General features: G+C 48.8%; 1 protein-coding gene across 7 annotated transcripts in view; it reads left to right on the forward strand.

Moving 5' to 3' along the window:
- The first annotated feature begins 3,154 nt into the window (after nt 1–3,154).
- Nucleotides 3,155–14,371, forward strand: part of LOC129023177 (chromatin remodeling regulator CECR2) — a 197,368-nt gene continuing 186,151 nt past the window's right edge. For 2 of the 7 annotated variants that reach the window (XM_063663303.1, XM_063663304.1), the window contains exon 1: nt 3,166–3,605. In XM_063663303.1, the coding sequence (XP_063519373.1) occupies nt 3,480–3,605 (126 nt within the window). In that variant the 5' untranslated portion in view covers nt 3,166–3,479. Of the gene's footprint in view, nt 3,606–5,203; nt 5,291–14,371 lie in introns of those variants that run through there. The other 5 variants (XM_054469699.2, XM_054469700.2, XM_063663302.1 and 2 more) reach the window with 5 other exon arrangements.

Here is a 14,371-nt window from a genome sequence, read left to right on the forward strand (position 1 = left end):
TTCTGCCTCAGCCTCCGAGTAACTGGGACTACAGGCGCGTGCCATCACGCCCAGCTAATTTTTTGTATTTTTAGTAGAGACGGGGTTTCACCATGTTGGCTAGGATGGTCTCGATCTCTTGACCTCGTGATCCGCCTGCCTCGGCCTCCCAAAGTGCTGGGATTACAGGCATCACCTACCACCCCGGCAAGCTGTGTGTTTTTAAGGAAGATGATACAACTAGTGTTTCGAGGGTGAAAAAATGGGCCAGGCTGGAGAAGTACAATAGCACTCCAAATCAAAGGGAGAAGGGAAGAAGGGTGAGTGGCCAGCCTATTGGTAGGGGGTCATTAATCTAGATTCTAGGATGTTAGGCTGGAAGTTAGTCCAGAAAATAGATCCGAGGTAGTTAAGTCCAAGGGGAGGGGTGGCACAGATGTTCAAAGCAGGGTCAAAGATTCAGGGTATCAATCGTAACAGGGCCAGAGGAGGTCCAAATGGAAAAGCTCTGGTTGGAGCCCAAACTCAGGGAACTCAAGATTGAGATTTACAGTTCATTCAAAGACACTTGAGACACCTCAGCTCCTGGGGCTAGGATCCGTTCCAGAGGGTAGTTGAGGCCAGAGTAGCAGGGCAGGTGGAGGAACTAGGGAAAAAACTGTAGAGACAGCCAGAGTTAGAGAATGGTGGCAGGAAATGGGTCTAAAGTTGGTGTGCTGGGCCACAGAACAGAGGAGAAGACCCTCAGAAGGAAAGGGCAGCAGAAGGGAAGAGGAGCCCTGAGAGACAGGGCGGATCTCTGAGCAGCACCAGGGGGCGCGTGCGGTTCCCGGATGGCCTTGTTGATTTCCAGGGCTTGGCAGTGGGCGGAGGAAGCAGGAAGACAATGGCTCAGCCTTTACATTGGGGCTGGGGTGGTGTTTGTAAACGACATTAAACACACTACCGTACTAAAGGGTAGCAAAATCATCTCATCCCTCTGCTTCCTGGTGTCGTTAATATCCTAGGCACTAATATTACTAGGCTGGCTAGTGGTGACAACTGAGAGGCCAGGGAAGAAGCTTAAGTGATGAAAAGATAAAGGCAGGGAAACGCAGTAACACTTTTTTTATTTTTAGAGACGGAGTCTCACTCTTACTGCTCAGGCTGGAGTGCAATGGCGAGATCTCGGCTCATTGCAACCTCTGCCTCCCGAGTTCAAGCGATTCTCCTGCCTCAGCCTCCCGAGTAGCTGGGACTTCGGGCGCCTGCCACCACGCCCAGCTAATTTTATGTATTTTTAGTAGAGACGAGGTTTCACAATGTTGGCCAGGCTGGTCTCGAACTTCTGACCTACGGTGAACCACCCGCCTCGGCCTCCCAAAGTGTTGGGATTACAGGCGTAAGCCATCGCGCCCGGCCAACACACACAAAGAGGAAAAAGTGTGCAAAGTCAAACTGTGAGGAAATAAAGACGGAGAAGTAAACCCAGAAAGCACCTCGTTCAGGTTACGTGACAATTCCGGGGTGGCCTGTGTCCCTCTCCCATCTCCCTTGCTAATGCAATACCCACAGGGTAGCTGTGCTTCACCAACACACACACAAACGTAGGCTTGGCTTTTTGGGAGCAGTCACATGTGAGCTCATTTTTGCCAAACATTAAATAAAAAGCATGGTAGAATTTGAGGATGCACTTTAAATCATCAAATAGTTCCAGGGAATGAAAGAGCAGAACTTTGGGGTTTTTTTTCCTGTGCCAGGAGAGTGGTGGGGGGCGGAGGAGACCCTTGCTAGAAGATGATGTACTTTGAGATTACTAGATTCACAGAAGATGCACGTGAATATACTCTAACCATTAAAAAAAAAGTTTCTGAATGCTGCCTTAAAAAATACAACAGGTTATTATCATAATAAAGTGAGGGAGAGTGGAGGGGTAATTATCCAAACAGCCCATTCCAAAATCTATCATATAAATTAACTCCAGATTGTATACTACTTAAAGGTAGAAGAGGATCTTTGAGTTTAACCCTTGTACACTTTGTGATTGTGCCTGTCACTCAATAAATAGTTGATTAATTTGGGGGACGCGCCAGGAGCAGTGTTTCCTATCTGAGAGGTGGACCGCCGAACTCAGAGGCGGCCCTCTGAGACCAGCAGGATGCAAGTGCAACGACCAATACAAATATCTGAGCATTCAATGGAGTTTTTCCAAACTTCTAGCCTGTTTCTGGGGTGATTTTTTTTCTTAGGATTTAGCAGTACTTCACCGCGATACAGCAGTTAGCATTTCTAAAGCACACACCTCAACACCCTTCGGCCGGAGCACATTCAATCCCTCCGCCGGGGCGTGCGGGTCTCCTCCCCTCCGAGCACACTCCCCGGCTTCCCGGTCTCCTCTGCCCCATCCCCCCGCCTTCCAAGCACATTGTGCGCACTCTTCCAGGCAGCTCTTTCAGCGGCCGGGCAGTAGCAGGCTCCGAGCCCGTCTTCTCCGGGGCGGTCACACGTGTCCATTCCCTGGGGTAGGGGATCGCTCTTCCCGCTTGGCTGCTGATTGGTGCCTCCCCCTACCCCACCCTTCCCGCCGCTCTCCGGCCTCCATCCTACTTCATTCCAGCTCAATCAGCCCCACCGCCTTCTTCCCTAGGAGAAAAAAGCCACTTCAGAGCTCCTTGGGCGCCGTTCTCGGCTGGAATAAAAGCGTTAAGAAACAGGTGGAAAGCACTTCACTTCTCTAGGCTTCATATTTCTAGGGTGGACAGCCCGCTCCTGCTCCGGCTCTGCCCTCGGCATCAATAATAACTGAACTCCCACACGTGCACGTTTCTGTATCTAGCCCGACCGAAAGCACCTCCCCGCGGGCCCTTTAAAAGGACGCGACCACTCAGGCCAAGTGGGGGTGGGAGAGCTCCTGGACGCCCTCCCTTGGGAAAGTGCTTCAACTCCCCAGTTCCAAAGTCCTGGAGAGCGGAGCGCGCCGCGTGAGAGTTCTGGGGGGGGCGGCCCGCGCCCCCTAGGTCCAGCGGATCTGGGCCCGGGGGCGCGCGCCCCGCCCCTCCCCCTCCCTGGCGGTGCAGCTGTCCGGGCGGGGGTGGGGCGGGGGCGGGGGTTGTTGTTGTGGCGCGGGCAGCCCCGCCCCCTCCTCGTGGGCGGCCCCTCCCCCAGGCCCCGCGTCCGGCCCCTCCGCCCCTAGCCCCATCTGTTTCCCCGGCGGGGACTCGATTATATTGTAGGGGACTGGGGGCGGCCGCCGCCGCAGCCGCGGGATGGGGCGAGCGCGCGGACCCCGCGGGCAGCCGCCGCCGCAGCCGCCTCAGTAGCGCGGGCCCCCGTGCCGCCGCCCCCCGCCCGGTGCCCGCCCTCGGCTCCTGCACTCGCCGAGCGGCGGCAGCAGCGGGAGGAGCACCCCGCCGCCCCCGCCGAGGACCGCGCGGAGGCTGCGGCGCTGCCGCGGCGGGAGTCCCAGGTCAGCGGGCAGAGCGCGGGCAGCGAGGGGCCGCCGCCTGTGCCGCGGCGGGGAGATGTGCCCGGAGGAGGGCGGCGCGGCCGGGCTGGGCGAGCTCCGCTCCTGGTGGGAGGTCCCGGCCATCGCGCACTTCTGCTCGCTCTTTCGCACCGCGTTCCGCCTGCCCGACTTCGAGATCGAGGTGAGTGGCCGCGCGGGCGGGAGGCGGCGCGCTGCGCCCCCTGCTCCCCCTGCCCCGCGCGGGGCGTCCCGGGCCGTCGCGCAGAGGGGCCGGGGCCCGAGGGACTTCGGCCGGGAGTCGGGGGCCAGGAGGATGGCGCAAAAGGGCAGGAGGGCGGGCGGGGGCCGCTGGGCTGTGCCCGGGTGCCGAGGGGCGTCGGGCCGGGGACGCCGGCTCCTGGGGTGGAGGAGCAGGCGCCGCGAGGGCGGGGCGGGCCCGTGCTTTTGTGGGAGAGGGAGCGGGACCCGGCGACCCTCCCGGGACTTCTCCGGTGGGCTGGGGCTGAGTGTGGGCGCGAGGGCTGCGCGCGCTCGCCGCCCGGTGCCATTGAGGCGCGAGCCAGCTGCTCCGGCGGGGCCGGGCGCGGGGGGGGTGCCCGCGCGGGATTAACTCGGACCCGGGCGGGAGTCGGCCGCGGCTGGCGGGGAGGGCTAGCCTCGCTCTGGCGGGCGGGCGCGTGGCGGGGGCTCCCGGAGGCCCCAAGCTCCCGGGAGGCGCTCCGGCCAACTTCGGGCCGGTGGGGAGCGGGCCTGGGCGCGGGGCTCTGGAGGTGTGGAAGGAAAGTTTGGGACTCCGTTATTCTTCCACAGCGTCCTTCCTCCCGTAATATCCAGCCTCTTTATCGCGGGGCTCGGGAGCCCTTGGAGTGGATCTCGCCACCATTATCACCCCGGGCGAGCGCGGAGGACGGGCTGGCCATTCTGGCCAGGCCGCGGAGGTGTTTTCCAGCCCGGGGCTTTGTGATAACTGGGCCGAAACCCGAGGGTCCTGGAGCGCGGCGGGTGGCGGGAGCGTGCGGAGCGCGGCGCACAAGGCGGCCAGGCATCGGCCAGCCCAGCGGCAGCCCCCTTTCTCCTATTTTTATTTTTATTTTTGGAAGGAGCTGAGAAATAGTCGATTGGTTGGCAGGTTGAGTTGCCTTCTCTTCTATGGCAATATGTGTCGTGACTTTTCACCTTTTGCCTTTGGACAAAGGTGAATGGCAACTGCGTTGGTCAATTTTTGTTTTCTGTTCTGCGGATGGGTTCGCCGACGCAGTAATCAAAATTAGAGCCACTCTTTTGGGAGAGCAAATCGTTGTTGTTGCCTCCCCAGCCCCACGGATCTTACTTTGTGCCATTTTCGGGTTGATTTTAACTCGTTTATTTCAGAGCTCTTTGCCTCACCTTTATTTTTAGATTCAGTCGTGTTTGCTGAAATATCAGTTGCTTCTTTTATGAATGAAGTGTGGGAACTTGCTCTCGTCGCAGTTAATGAAATCAGGAAAATAAAAAGATCAAAAGGGTTGGGGATGGGAGAATGAAGAGGAATGTAGACAGATAGTCTAGGGCCACTCACTGACTTTTGGCGATTCTTAGTTCCTTAAGCTGTTTAAAACAATGTGAGGAAACGTGGGCTTCTCCACTTTTTAGGAAGAGGTAATGACTTGGGCATTTTACGTGGCGCCACAGCGTTTGTTTTCAAAGTTTGAACGTGAATGTAGCAAGCATAATTTTATTAATGAAAATTTTCTTTAGACAACTGTTAATATTGACGAAAGAAGAGAAACAGAGCCACGGAAGCTAAAGAGTTGGGAATCCTAAAGGTCAAGGGATGTTTCTCAGTTACTCTGATGTCCTGTGTTTTCTTTCAGTTGGTACAAAATCGTGAGTAGTTTAGTTATATCCTGCGGTCAAAATGGTGGCTGTGGTGGGAGGTGCCGCCTGTGACAGGGCCATCTTGGGTGCGGGTAAACTTGCACCTAGCCCCTTTTCTTCCTTGCGAGATAGAGTTGAGGTGGTGCTGGGATTACGAGTTCAGAGTTTAAAGACCCATCCTAAAAATATTGGTGGAAAAACTTCCTGTCTCAAAATCCATGTATTCCCATTTTGTTGATGAAAAGCTAGAGGTAACTCATTTTGCCTTAAGTACTCGCAGTATATTTAGAGTAACCTGTAAATAACTTGTCTTCTGTTATAAGTAATCAACTTGTGGTTTCTGAGAATTAGCTGGTTTAATTCCTGAAGGAAATGTAAACTGATTAAAGAGGTCAAATTTATATGTATAACATGAAAAATCACTGTAGTTTACATGGTGAATAATCAAGGCTATTTGATATGACTGTTCTCTCTTTTGACTCCAGTGTTTCTTGGAAATGACACTTTTTTGGGGCTAAAATACAGGCTATTTGAAATACATGCAACAGAAATGAATATTTGGCTTCAAACATGCAGGTTTTAAGAACTATCCACACTCGTTTTGATTTGGAGATGTTCAGTCAATGGATAACAAAGTCACAGTGACTTTTCTTACCTGCAGTTCTTGTCTAATCCATCTCATGTTAGGTATGTTTTGATATGGCTAATGGAAATTTTAACTTAAGCTTTTTAGTAGTTATCAAAAATTAGAATTTTATTGGGAATGATTATATGTGAGCTTAAAAAATTAAGATTTAAGAATGTATTTTCTCGACGCGGTGGCTCACCCCTGTAATCCCAGCACTTTGGGAGGCTGAGGAGGGCGAATCACCTGAGGTCTGGAGTTGGAGACCAGCTTGAGCAACATGGTGAAACCCTGTCTCTACTAAAAATACAAAATTACCTGGGTGTAGTGGTGGGCGCCTGTAATCGCAGCTACTTGGGAGGCTGAGGCAGGAGAATGGCTTGAACCCAGGAGGTGGAGGTTGCAGTGAGCCGAGATCACGCCATTGCACTCCAGCCTGGGCAACAAGAGTGAAACTCCGTCTCAAAAAAAAAAAAAAATTGTGTATATATATATATATATATGTATATACACAATTTTTTTTTCAGACTTCTAACACATTTGACCCGTTGATAGTGCAGAACTTACTGGAAACACTGTCAATTCTGATTCTCTAAGTATACATAAATTATTTTATTTTTCCAAGGTGATTTTATTTTAATCTAGTAGTTTATTGACCTGACAGTTTGAAAAACCATCCCTTGGTTAGACTTTATGATGCAGTGGAAGTCCCTTTAAAAATAAAAAACAGCTGGGCGCCATGGCTCACGCCTGTAATCCCAGCAGTTTGGGAGGCCGAGGTGGGCCTATCACCTGAAGTCAGGAGTTCGAGACCAGACTGGCTAACATCATGAAACCCCATTTCTACTAAAAATATAAAAAATTAGCCAGGCATGGTGACGCGCTCCTGTAATCCCAGTTACATCCGTAGGCTGAGGCAGGATGATCGCTTGAACCCAGTAGGCGGAGGTGGCAGCGAGCCGAGATCGTGCCATTGCACTCCAGCCTGGGCAACAGGGCGAGACTCTGTCTCAAAACAAATATATTAATTAATTAAAAAATAAAAAATTCAAATGCTGAGCTGTACCTGTTAGGCCATGTGGAAGGGCCCTACAGTCTTAATTTTCTGCAACTTTAAAAGGTAAAAATGATAAATAATAGCAAGTAGTAGAAGTTGGACATTAGTTATTTCAGGAAACCAGTTTTCAGCTGTGGGAAAGATCTCACCAGGCTGAACTCATGGATTTATAGAAAATTTAGGAAGCAGAGTCCTCAAGGACTCGGCTTCCATTTATCTAAAGTGAAGCAATCTCTAAGACAGGTGAAGGGCTGGCAGGATTCATGCCCCACTTCTCCAAGAGATTAAGATCTTCCACTTAGAAAACTGTCCCCAAAACGTGGATGTTTTTATTTTTGTATATATTAAATAAATTTTTTTTTTTTTTTTTTTTTTTGGGACGGAGCCTCACTCTGTCGCCCAGGCTGGAGTGCAATGGCGCGACCTCGGCTCACTGCAACCTCCACTTCCCAGGTTCAGGTGATTCTCCCGCCTCAGCCTCTGGAGTAGCTGGGACTACAGGCGTGCACCAGCACACCCGGCTAATTTTTGTATTACAAAAAAACTTTTTACTCTATTAATCAACCTTGATTATACAGGATTGCTTTAGAGGAGTCAACATACTTGATTCTTAGTTTTAGACAAGAAACCTAATGCCTTATCTCAGTTCAAAATTCCTAGTTGTAAAAATACTACAAAAAATTATATAAACGTGAAAATTATCATAAAATATAGGTAAAAATTAAAACCACCCATAGTCACCAATCAGGGATAAAAGTTGTTAACTGTTAACATTGTATCCTTCCACTCAGGGATAAAAGTGATTCACTGTTAATATACTTAGAAATTCCTAAATATGCCCGCGGTGTAATTGTTCTGTAGGTTAGATGTTTTTACTTTTCAGATGAGATTGAGGTATAGCTGGAAAACAGATGAATGACACTGAATTCAGCAGTTGATATAAACAGATGAATGACACTGAATTCCGTTGTTGATATAAACAGATGAATGACACTGAATTCAGTAGTTGATATCATTAAGCCCCTACTTTGTGCTTAACGTGGAACTTGGAGATTTACCAAAGAAGCTCTTACCTGGCCTCCTTTGCCTCAGAAGATTATCTGTTAATGTTTCAGAACCAGCAATTTTATACCACTTGAGTTAAATCAAGTATTTTATAATTGTTTAACATTCTAGTGGCTTAGGTTGGCCAAGTTTTGTCCTGATTCAAGAAAAGAAGAAAGGCTAATTGACCTCGCCAAGATTTACTACTGTTTTCCCCCTAGCCAAATGCCCTGTACAGTAAATACAGTGTCTCACTTGAGTAAGGTAAGGGAGGACAGAATGATTTTCAGTAATCATGATGGATGTGGGGCTGCATTGGTGTCTGTAGGTGGCCATTGCAAAATGGTCATGTAGAATTATTTGAATGGTTTGTATAGTAGCAGCATGATCAAAATAATCTGTCCTGTCTCCCTTTTTTCCTGAGTGTCCTGCCTTTGAGTACTTAATCCTTTGCCTTCCTTGTGTCTCCTCCTGGTTGTGTTTGTACGTGGGTAAGATCCCTTACCTAATCAGCATGATATCTGGAGGCAATATTCAGATTCTTGAATTCCACCCGTGGTGCATCCTTGAAGAATCCAGCCCCTTAATCAAGTGCCGAATGCATGGATTGTTAAACATTAAGTAATAGAAATAGCTAAAAGAAACTTGTAAGTACATCCATCATATCAGTGGTTCCAAACCTGGCACCAGGGTAGGAGACTTTGTTTTGGTGTACGTGTGTACACTTTGCTGGAGGAGAGGGCCTATTGCTCTCATCACATTCTGGAAGCAGCCCCCAACCCATACGAGGTTAAGAAGCCCTGAACTAGATGAAAGAGTAAGTTGGCCCCAGTTAGGGGTTCAGAAGCCTACTTTTGTGACACAAGATGTACCGCACTAGGAGTTAGGAAACTTGTGTTCTGATTGTGCTGCTGTAACTGACTGTGATTTTGGGCAGGTCAAAATAATGTGATGATAAATGACACTGCGTAGTACTTGGTATATTTTCAAAATGCTATCCCATTTTCTCCTTAGCCGGCCTTAACCATCAGCATGAGGCAGGGGTATTCTCATTTTACAGATGTGGAAGTTGAAAGTCTAGAGAGGCTAATGCTTGCACAGGGACTCTCACCTGGATCTCAGGTTCTTTGAGGCCAAATTCTGCCTGTTTCTACTGCATCGCACTGCTGCTTGTTCAGGTCTTATTATCTTTAAAATGAGGGGCCAGACCCATATGGAATGGCCAGATTCCACAGTGCACCTCTAGAGTTCTTTGGCTCTTAATAGTGTGGGGTACAGAAGATCTTTTTAAAAAACTTCTGAACTAAGTGCAAAGGGACAAATTCAAGTATTCATTCATTTATTTCAGCAAATATATATATATATTTTTGAGTCGGAGTCTCTGTGGCCCAGGCTGGAGTACAGTGGCGTGATCTCAGCTTGCTGCAATCTCCACCTCCTGGGTTCAAGCGATTCTCCTGCCCCAGCCTCCCAAGTAGCTGGGATTACAGGCATGCACCACCATGCCTGGCTAATTTTTGTGTTTTTAGTACAGACGGGGTTTCTCGATGTTGGTCAGGCTGGCCTCGAACTCCCGACCTCAGGTAATCCACCCGCCTCGGCCTCCCAGAGTGCTGGGATTACAGGCATGAGCCACTGCACCCAGCCAGCAAATGTTTATTAAGCATCTACTACATTAGGCAGTGTACTAGGTGCCGATATGGTTGTGAACATAGTAGAAAAATACCTGCTTGCTTTTTAGTGCAATGAGACAGACGATGTATATATTGTCAAAAGGCCCCAAGTAGAGTGGGGTGGAGGCTTGCACAGGGTCATGGTGTGGTGTAGATTGTTGCTGTTTAAAACAGGGTGATTAGTAGGGCCTCCCTGAGGAGGTGAGTGATTTAAAGTGATTTTTAAAATAGTTCTTTGTCGCTGGTGGCTCACGCCTGTAATCCTAGCACTTTTGGGAGGCCAAGACGGGCGGATCATGAGGTCAGGAGTTCAAGACCAGCCTGACCAATATGATGAAACCCCCCTGTCTCTACTAAAAATACAAAAATTAGCCGGGTATGGTGGTGCGCGCCTGTAATCCCAGCTACTCGGGAGGCTGAGGCAGGAGAATTCCTTGGAGCCGGGAGACGGAGGTTGCAGTGAGCTGAGATCACGCCATTGCACTCCAGCCTGGGCAACAGAGCGAGAGCGAGACTCTGTCTAAAAAAAAAAAAAAAAAATAGTCCTTTGTCACACTAATCTATTTAATGTAACATACTAGAGGATAAAATGCCTTCTAAAGATTCAGGATCTGCACCCTCTCCAAGGAGGAAAGCCGAAGAACAGGATGTGAATTACAGAAGGACAGATCTGTGCATGCTAAGATCCTGAAAGGGGAGAATGTGCTATCATAATGTAACTCTTTAAAAGTGAATACCAGGTCCCCTTTCTATTTATACCCACGCTTTGAAAGGAAAGGCTTGCTGCTTTGGTGTGTGTGTGTGCCCACCGTGTGAAGCTTCAAAGGCAGTTGGGATCTTCTGCAGTTTAGAAGGGGCAGCCCCTTCTCATCTCTGAAGGGCGGCCTGCGTTAGCACATGGCTCGCTTTGCAACGGAAGTTGCTTAATGTTCTGGAATACACTTAGGAAAGCCTAAAATACACCTTGGCAGCATTCAATACTACCGATCATCTGCCCCTTTGATCAGGGGAGCTCAGTGTGGGATTCCATGGTGTGCTGGGAGCATTCAGTACTACTGATCATCTGCCCCTTTGATCAGGGGAGCTCAGTGTGGGATTCCATGGTGTGCTGGTGCTCAGAATGCAGTGCTCTTGGCAGAGTGTGGAAAACTGCAGTGCAAAGGTGGTTTAGGTAAAAATGTGGCGTGTGGACAGAGCCAAAGGGGAGCTTCTAAGTACATGGTCTTAGATGTAGTTGATGTGACTAAACACATTTTCTTTTTTTTTTTGAGACAGAGTCTCGCTTTGTCGCCCAGGCTGGAGTTCAGTGGTGTGATCTCAGCTCACTGCAACCTCCGCCTCCTGGGTTCAAGTGATTCTCCTGCCTCAGCCTCCTGAGTAGCTGGGATTTCAGACATGTGCCATCTGCCTGGCTAATTCTTGTATTTTTAGGAGAGACGGAGTTTTGCTATGTTGGCCAGGCTGGTCTCAAACTCCTGACCTCGTGATCCACCCACCTCGGCCTCCCAAAGTGCTGGGATTTAAGGCATGAGCCACCGCTCCCAGCCCCTAAACACATTTTCAAAAGGCAGCAATCAGAAAGCTGGATTGTGGGCCCACCTGTCATTAAGTTGTGTTCTTAGGTAGACGACTGTGGGTTTCAGGTGCCCCATCTATAGACTCAGTGATTCCTAGGTGTTCTATGCCTAAAGTTCTGTGATTATAGAAATGTTTCTCAGCATGCATAACACTCTTAACTAATCTAGAAAATTGCTGACTCACCAGTTAGGGTCAAGGTTAGGATCCATGTCTTACAAATTAATTACGTACCAAGTGAAAACTGCAAATCCATACTTGATGTGTTTGCAAATTATAGGAATTTTTTCTTTCTCTTTCCCTGGCATCTTGTCTGCAAATAAGCTACTTTGAAAGTAGCTTTTGAGACTTGAAGATTGACATTTTCACTATCTCTAGTGTCCTTAAAGTGACCTAAGATTTTGTGCTTTGAGATTTTGAGGAATTCTGGAGGCTGAAGGCCTTGAATTATGTGATTCTTATTTCATTTTTTTTTTTAAAGACAGTATCTCACTATGTTACCCAGGCTGGACTTGAACCCCTGAGCTCAAATGATCCTCCTGCCTCAGCCTCCCCAGTAGCTGGGACTCCAGGCACATGCCACTGCCTTTGGCTCCCCTTCACTTAGTCTGTTTCTTATATCTCATGTCATCAATAGCTACAACTCTGAATAAGATCCACTTACAGCTTCTGGCTTGTGGTTTGCCTTTCATTTGCTATTATAACTTTTTCAGATGGCTGCTACCCTTCTTCCATATTTGCATATTTCATGGAATGCTATCCCTTGGATGCTTTTATTATATCTTTGTATTAGCCTCTAACAAATAGCAGTCAATTTATATTGGAAAACTTGGGGACAGTCATTTTTCAGCAGCTCTTAGGATTGAGAAAGGAATGAATGATTGGAAAGTAAGAGTGAGCTCCAGATTGTGTGTTCCTTTAATCCTCTGGGTTTCTCAGCCTCAGCACTGTTGATAGTTTGATCTGAAAATCTGTTGTGGGAAGCTGTTATATGAGGAATGTTATATGCATTTTGTTTTGTTTTGTTTTGTTTGGTTTTTGAGACAGAGGCTCACTCTGTTGCCCAGGCTGGAGTGCAATGGTGCTATCTCGGCTCACTGCAACCTCCACCTCCCGGGTTCACGCCATTCTCCTGCCTCAGCCTCCTGAGTAGCTGGGACTACAGGTGTCCACCACCACGCTCGGCTAATTTTTTGTGTTTTTAGTAGAGATGGGGTTTCACCGTGTTAGCCAGGATGGTCTGGATCTCCTGACCTCGTGATCCGCCTGCCTTGGCCTCCCAAAGTGCTGGGATTACAGGCATGAGCCACCGTGCCGGGCTGTTGTTTTTGTTTTTGTTTTTTTTGGGAGATGGAGTTTTGCTCTGTCATCCAGGCTGGAGTGCAGTGGCAGGATCTGGGCTCACTGCAACCTCCGCCTCCTGGGTTCACACCATTCTCCTGCTTCAGCTTCCTGAGTAGCTGGGACTACAGGTGCCCACCACAACACCCGGCTAATTTTTTGTATTTTTGGTAGAGATGGGGTTTCACCGTGTTAGCCAGGATGATCTCTATCTCCTGACCTCGTGATCTGCCTGCCTCGGCCTCCCAAAGTGCTGGGATTACAGGCGTGAGCCACCACGCCTGGCTGTTTTGTTTTGAGACCTTTTGTGACGGAGTCTCACTCTGTCAACCCAGGCTGGAGTGCAGTGGCACAATCTCTGCTCACTGCAACCTCTGCCTCCCGAGTTCAAGCAATTCTCCTCCCTCAGCCTCCCAAGTAGCTGCGATTACAGGCGCCCGCCACCACGCCTGGCTAATTTTTTGTATTTTTAGTAGAGACGGGGTTTCACCGTGTTAGCCAGGATGGTCGCAATCTCCTGACCGCCTGCCTCGGCCTCCCAAAGTGTTGGGATTACAGGTGTGAGCCAGCCCACCCGGCCCTCGTTTTAAGATGTTTAACAGTATTGTTGGCCTCTATGCTCCAGGTGCCAATAGCACCCCCAGTCATGACAAATAAAAATGTCTCCAGACATTGCCAGATATCTCCTGGGGGAGTGAAATTGTACTGCTTGAGAATCATTACTTTAGTGTGTAAGGTAGAGATGACTTTTCAGTGCTGGTCATTGTATAGAAGGTACACCATATGTGAGATAGATGAGTTTTTCCTTGTGATGGGCATTTTTTCCCCTAAATGCAAACCTTGAGTATTTTTGTTTATGGAAATTTAAGGAAGTTAAAGTTCCTCCCAGATGTGAATGTCATTAGCAATTGTACATGTCACAAACCTGGGAAACAGATGTTTTGTTAATTTTTTTCTTTTTTTGAGAGAGTTTTGTTTTTGTGGCCCAGGCTGGAGTGCAATGGCGCAATCTTGGCTCACTGCAACCTCTGCCTCCCAGGTTCAAGCAATTCTCCTGCTTCAGCCTCTCGAGAAGCTGATATTACAGGCGTGTGCCACCACACCCGGCTAGTTTTTGTATTTTTAGTAGAGACGGGGTTTCACCATCTTGGTCAGGCTGGTTTCGAACTCCTGACCTCCAGTGATCTGCCCACCTCAGCCTCCCAAAGTGCTGGGATTACAGGCGTGAGCCCCCACGCCTGGCCTTGTTAATTTTTTTTTCTTTCCTGGAGCGTCATTTAAGGAAAGAAGAGAGTTTGGGGCTAGTAGGGAGGGAACTGCGAAGCTGACTGAGGCTGATACAAAGAAAGGCCTTCCCCTATAAAAGGCCTCCCTGAAGCAGGGCCTGGCTGCCTGGTGCCGCAGGGAGGAGGGGTGAGGGGTGTTTGTGCTGCAGCCTGGGGCTGGAGCGGCTGCCATTGCCTGTCAGGGCACAAGGGTCTTGACAGATCTCTTGAGCATTGCGCTGTGGTGTACTGGGGAGGGCGTTATCCATGACCAGGTCAAAAGTTCAGTGGGACCTACGTTGAAGGTGTGTGTGTGTGTGTGTGTGTGTGTGTGTGTTTGCGATATATACATATGTAAAGTTCATTATTCCGTCAGAATTTTCAGTGTAGAACACAGTGACCACATAAGCTTGAAGCTGCTGTAAATGTTTTTTAATGGTTTTTCGTGTTTAATTTTGCTCTCAGCAAGCATGGTGAAATATTTTATGGATTCAAATAGATTTTTATTTT

This window comes from Pongo pygmaeus, chromosome 23, assembly GCF_028885625.2.
Source record: "Pongo pygmaeus isolate AG05252 chromosome 23, NHGRI_mPonPyg2-v2.0_pri, whole genome shotgun sequence".
Lineage (NCBI taxonomy): Eukaryota > Metazoa > Chordata > Mammalia > Primates > Hominidae > Pongo > Pongo pygmaeus.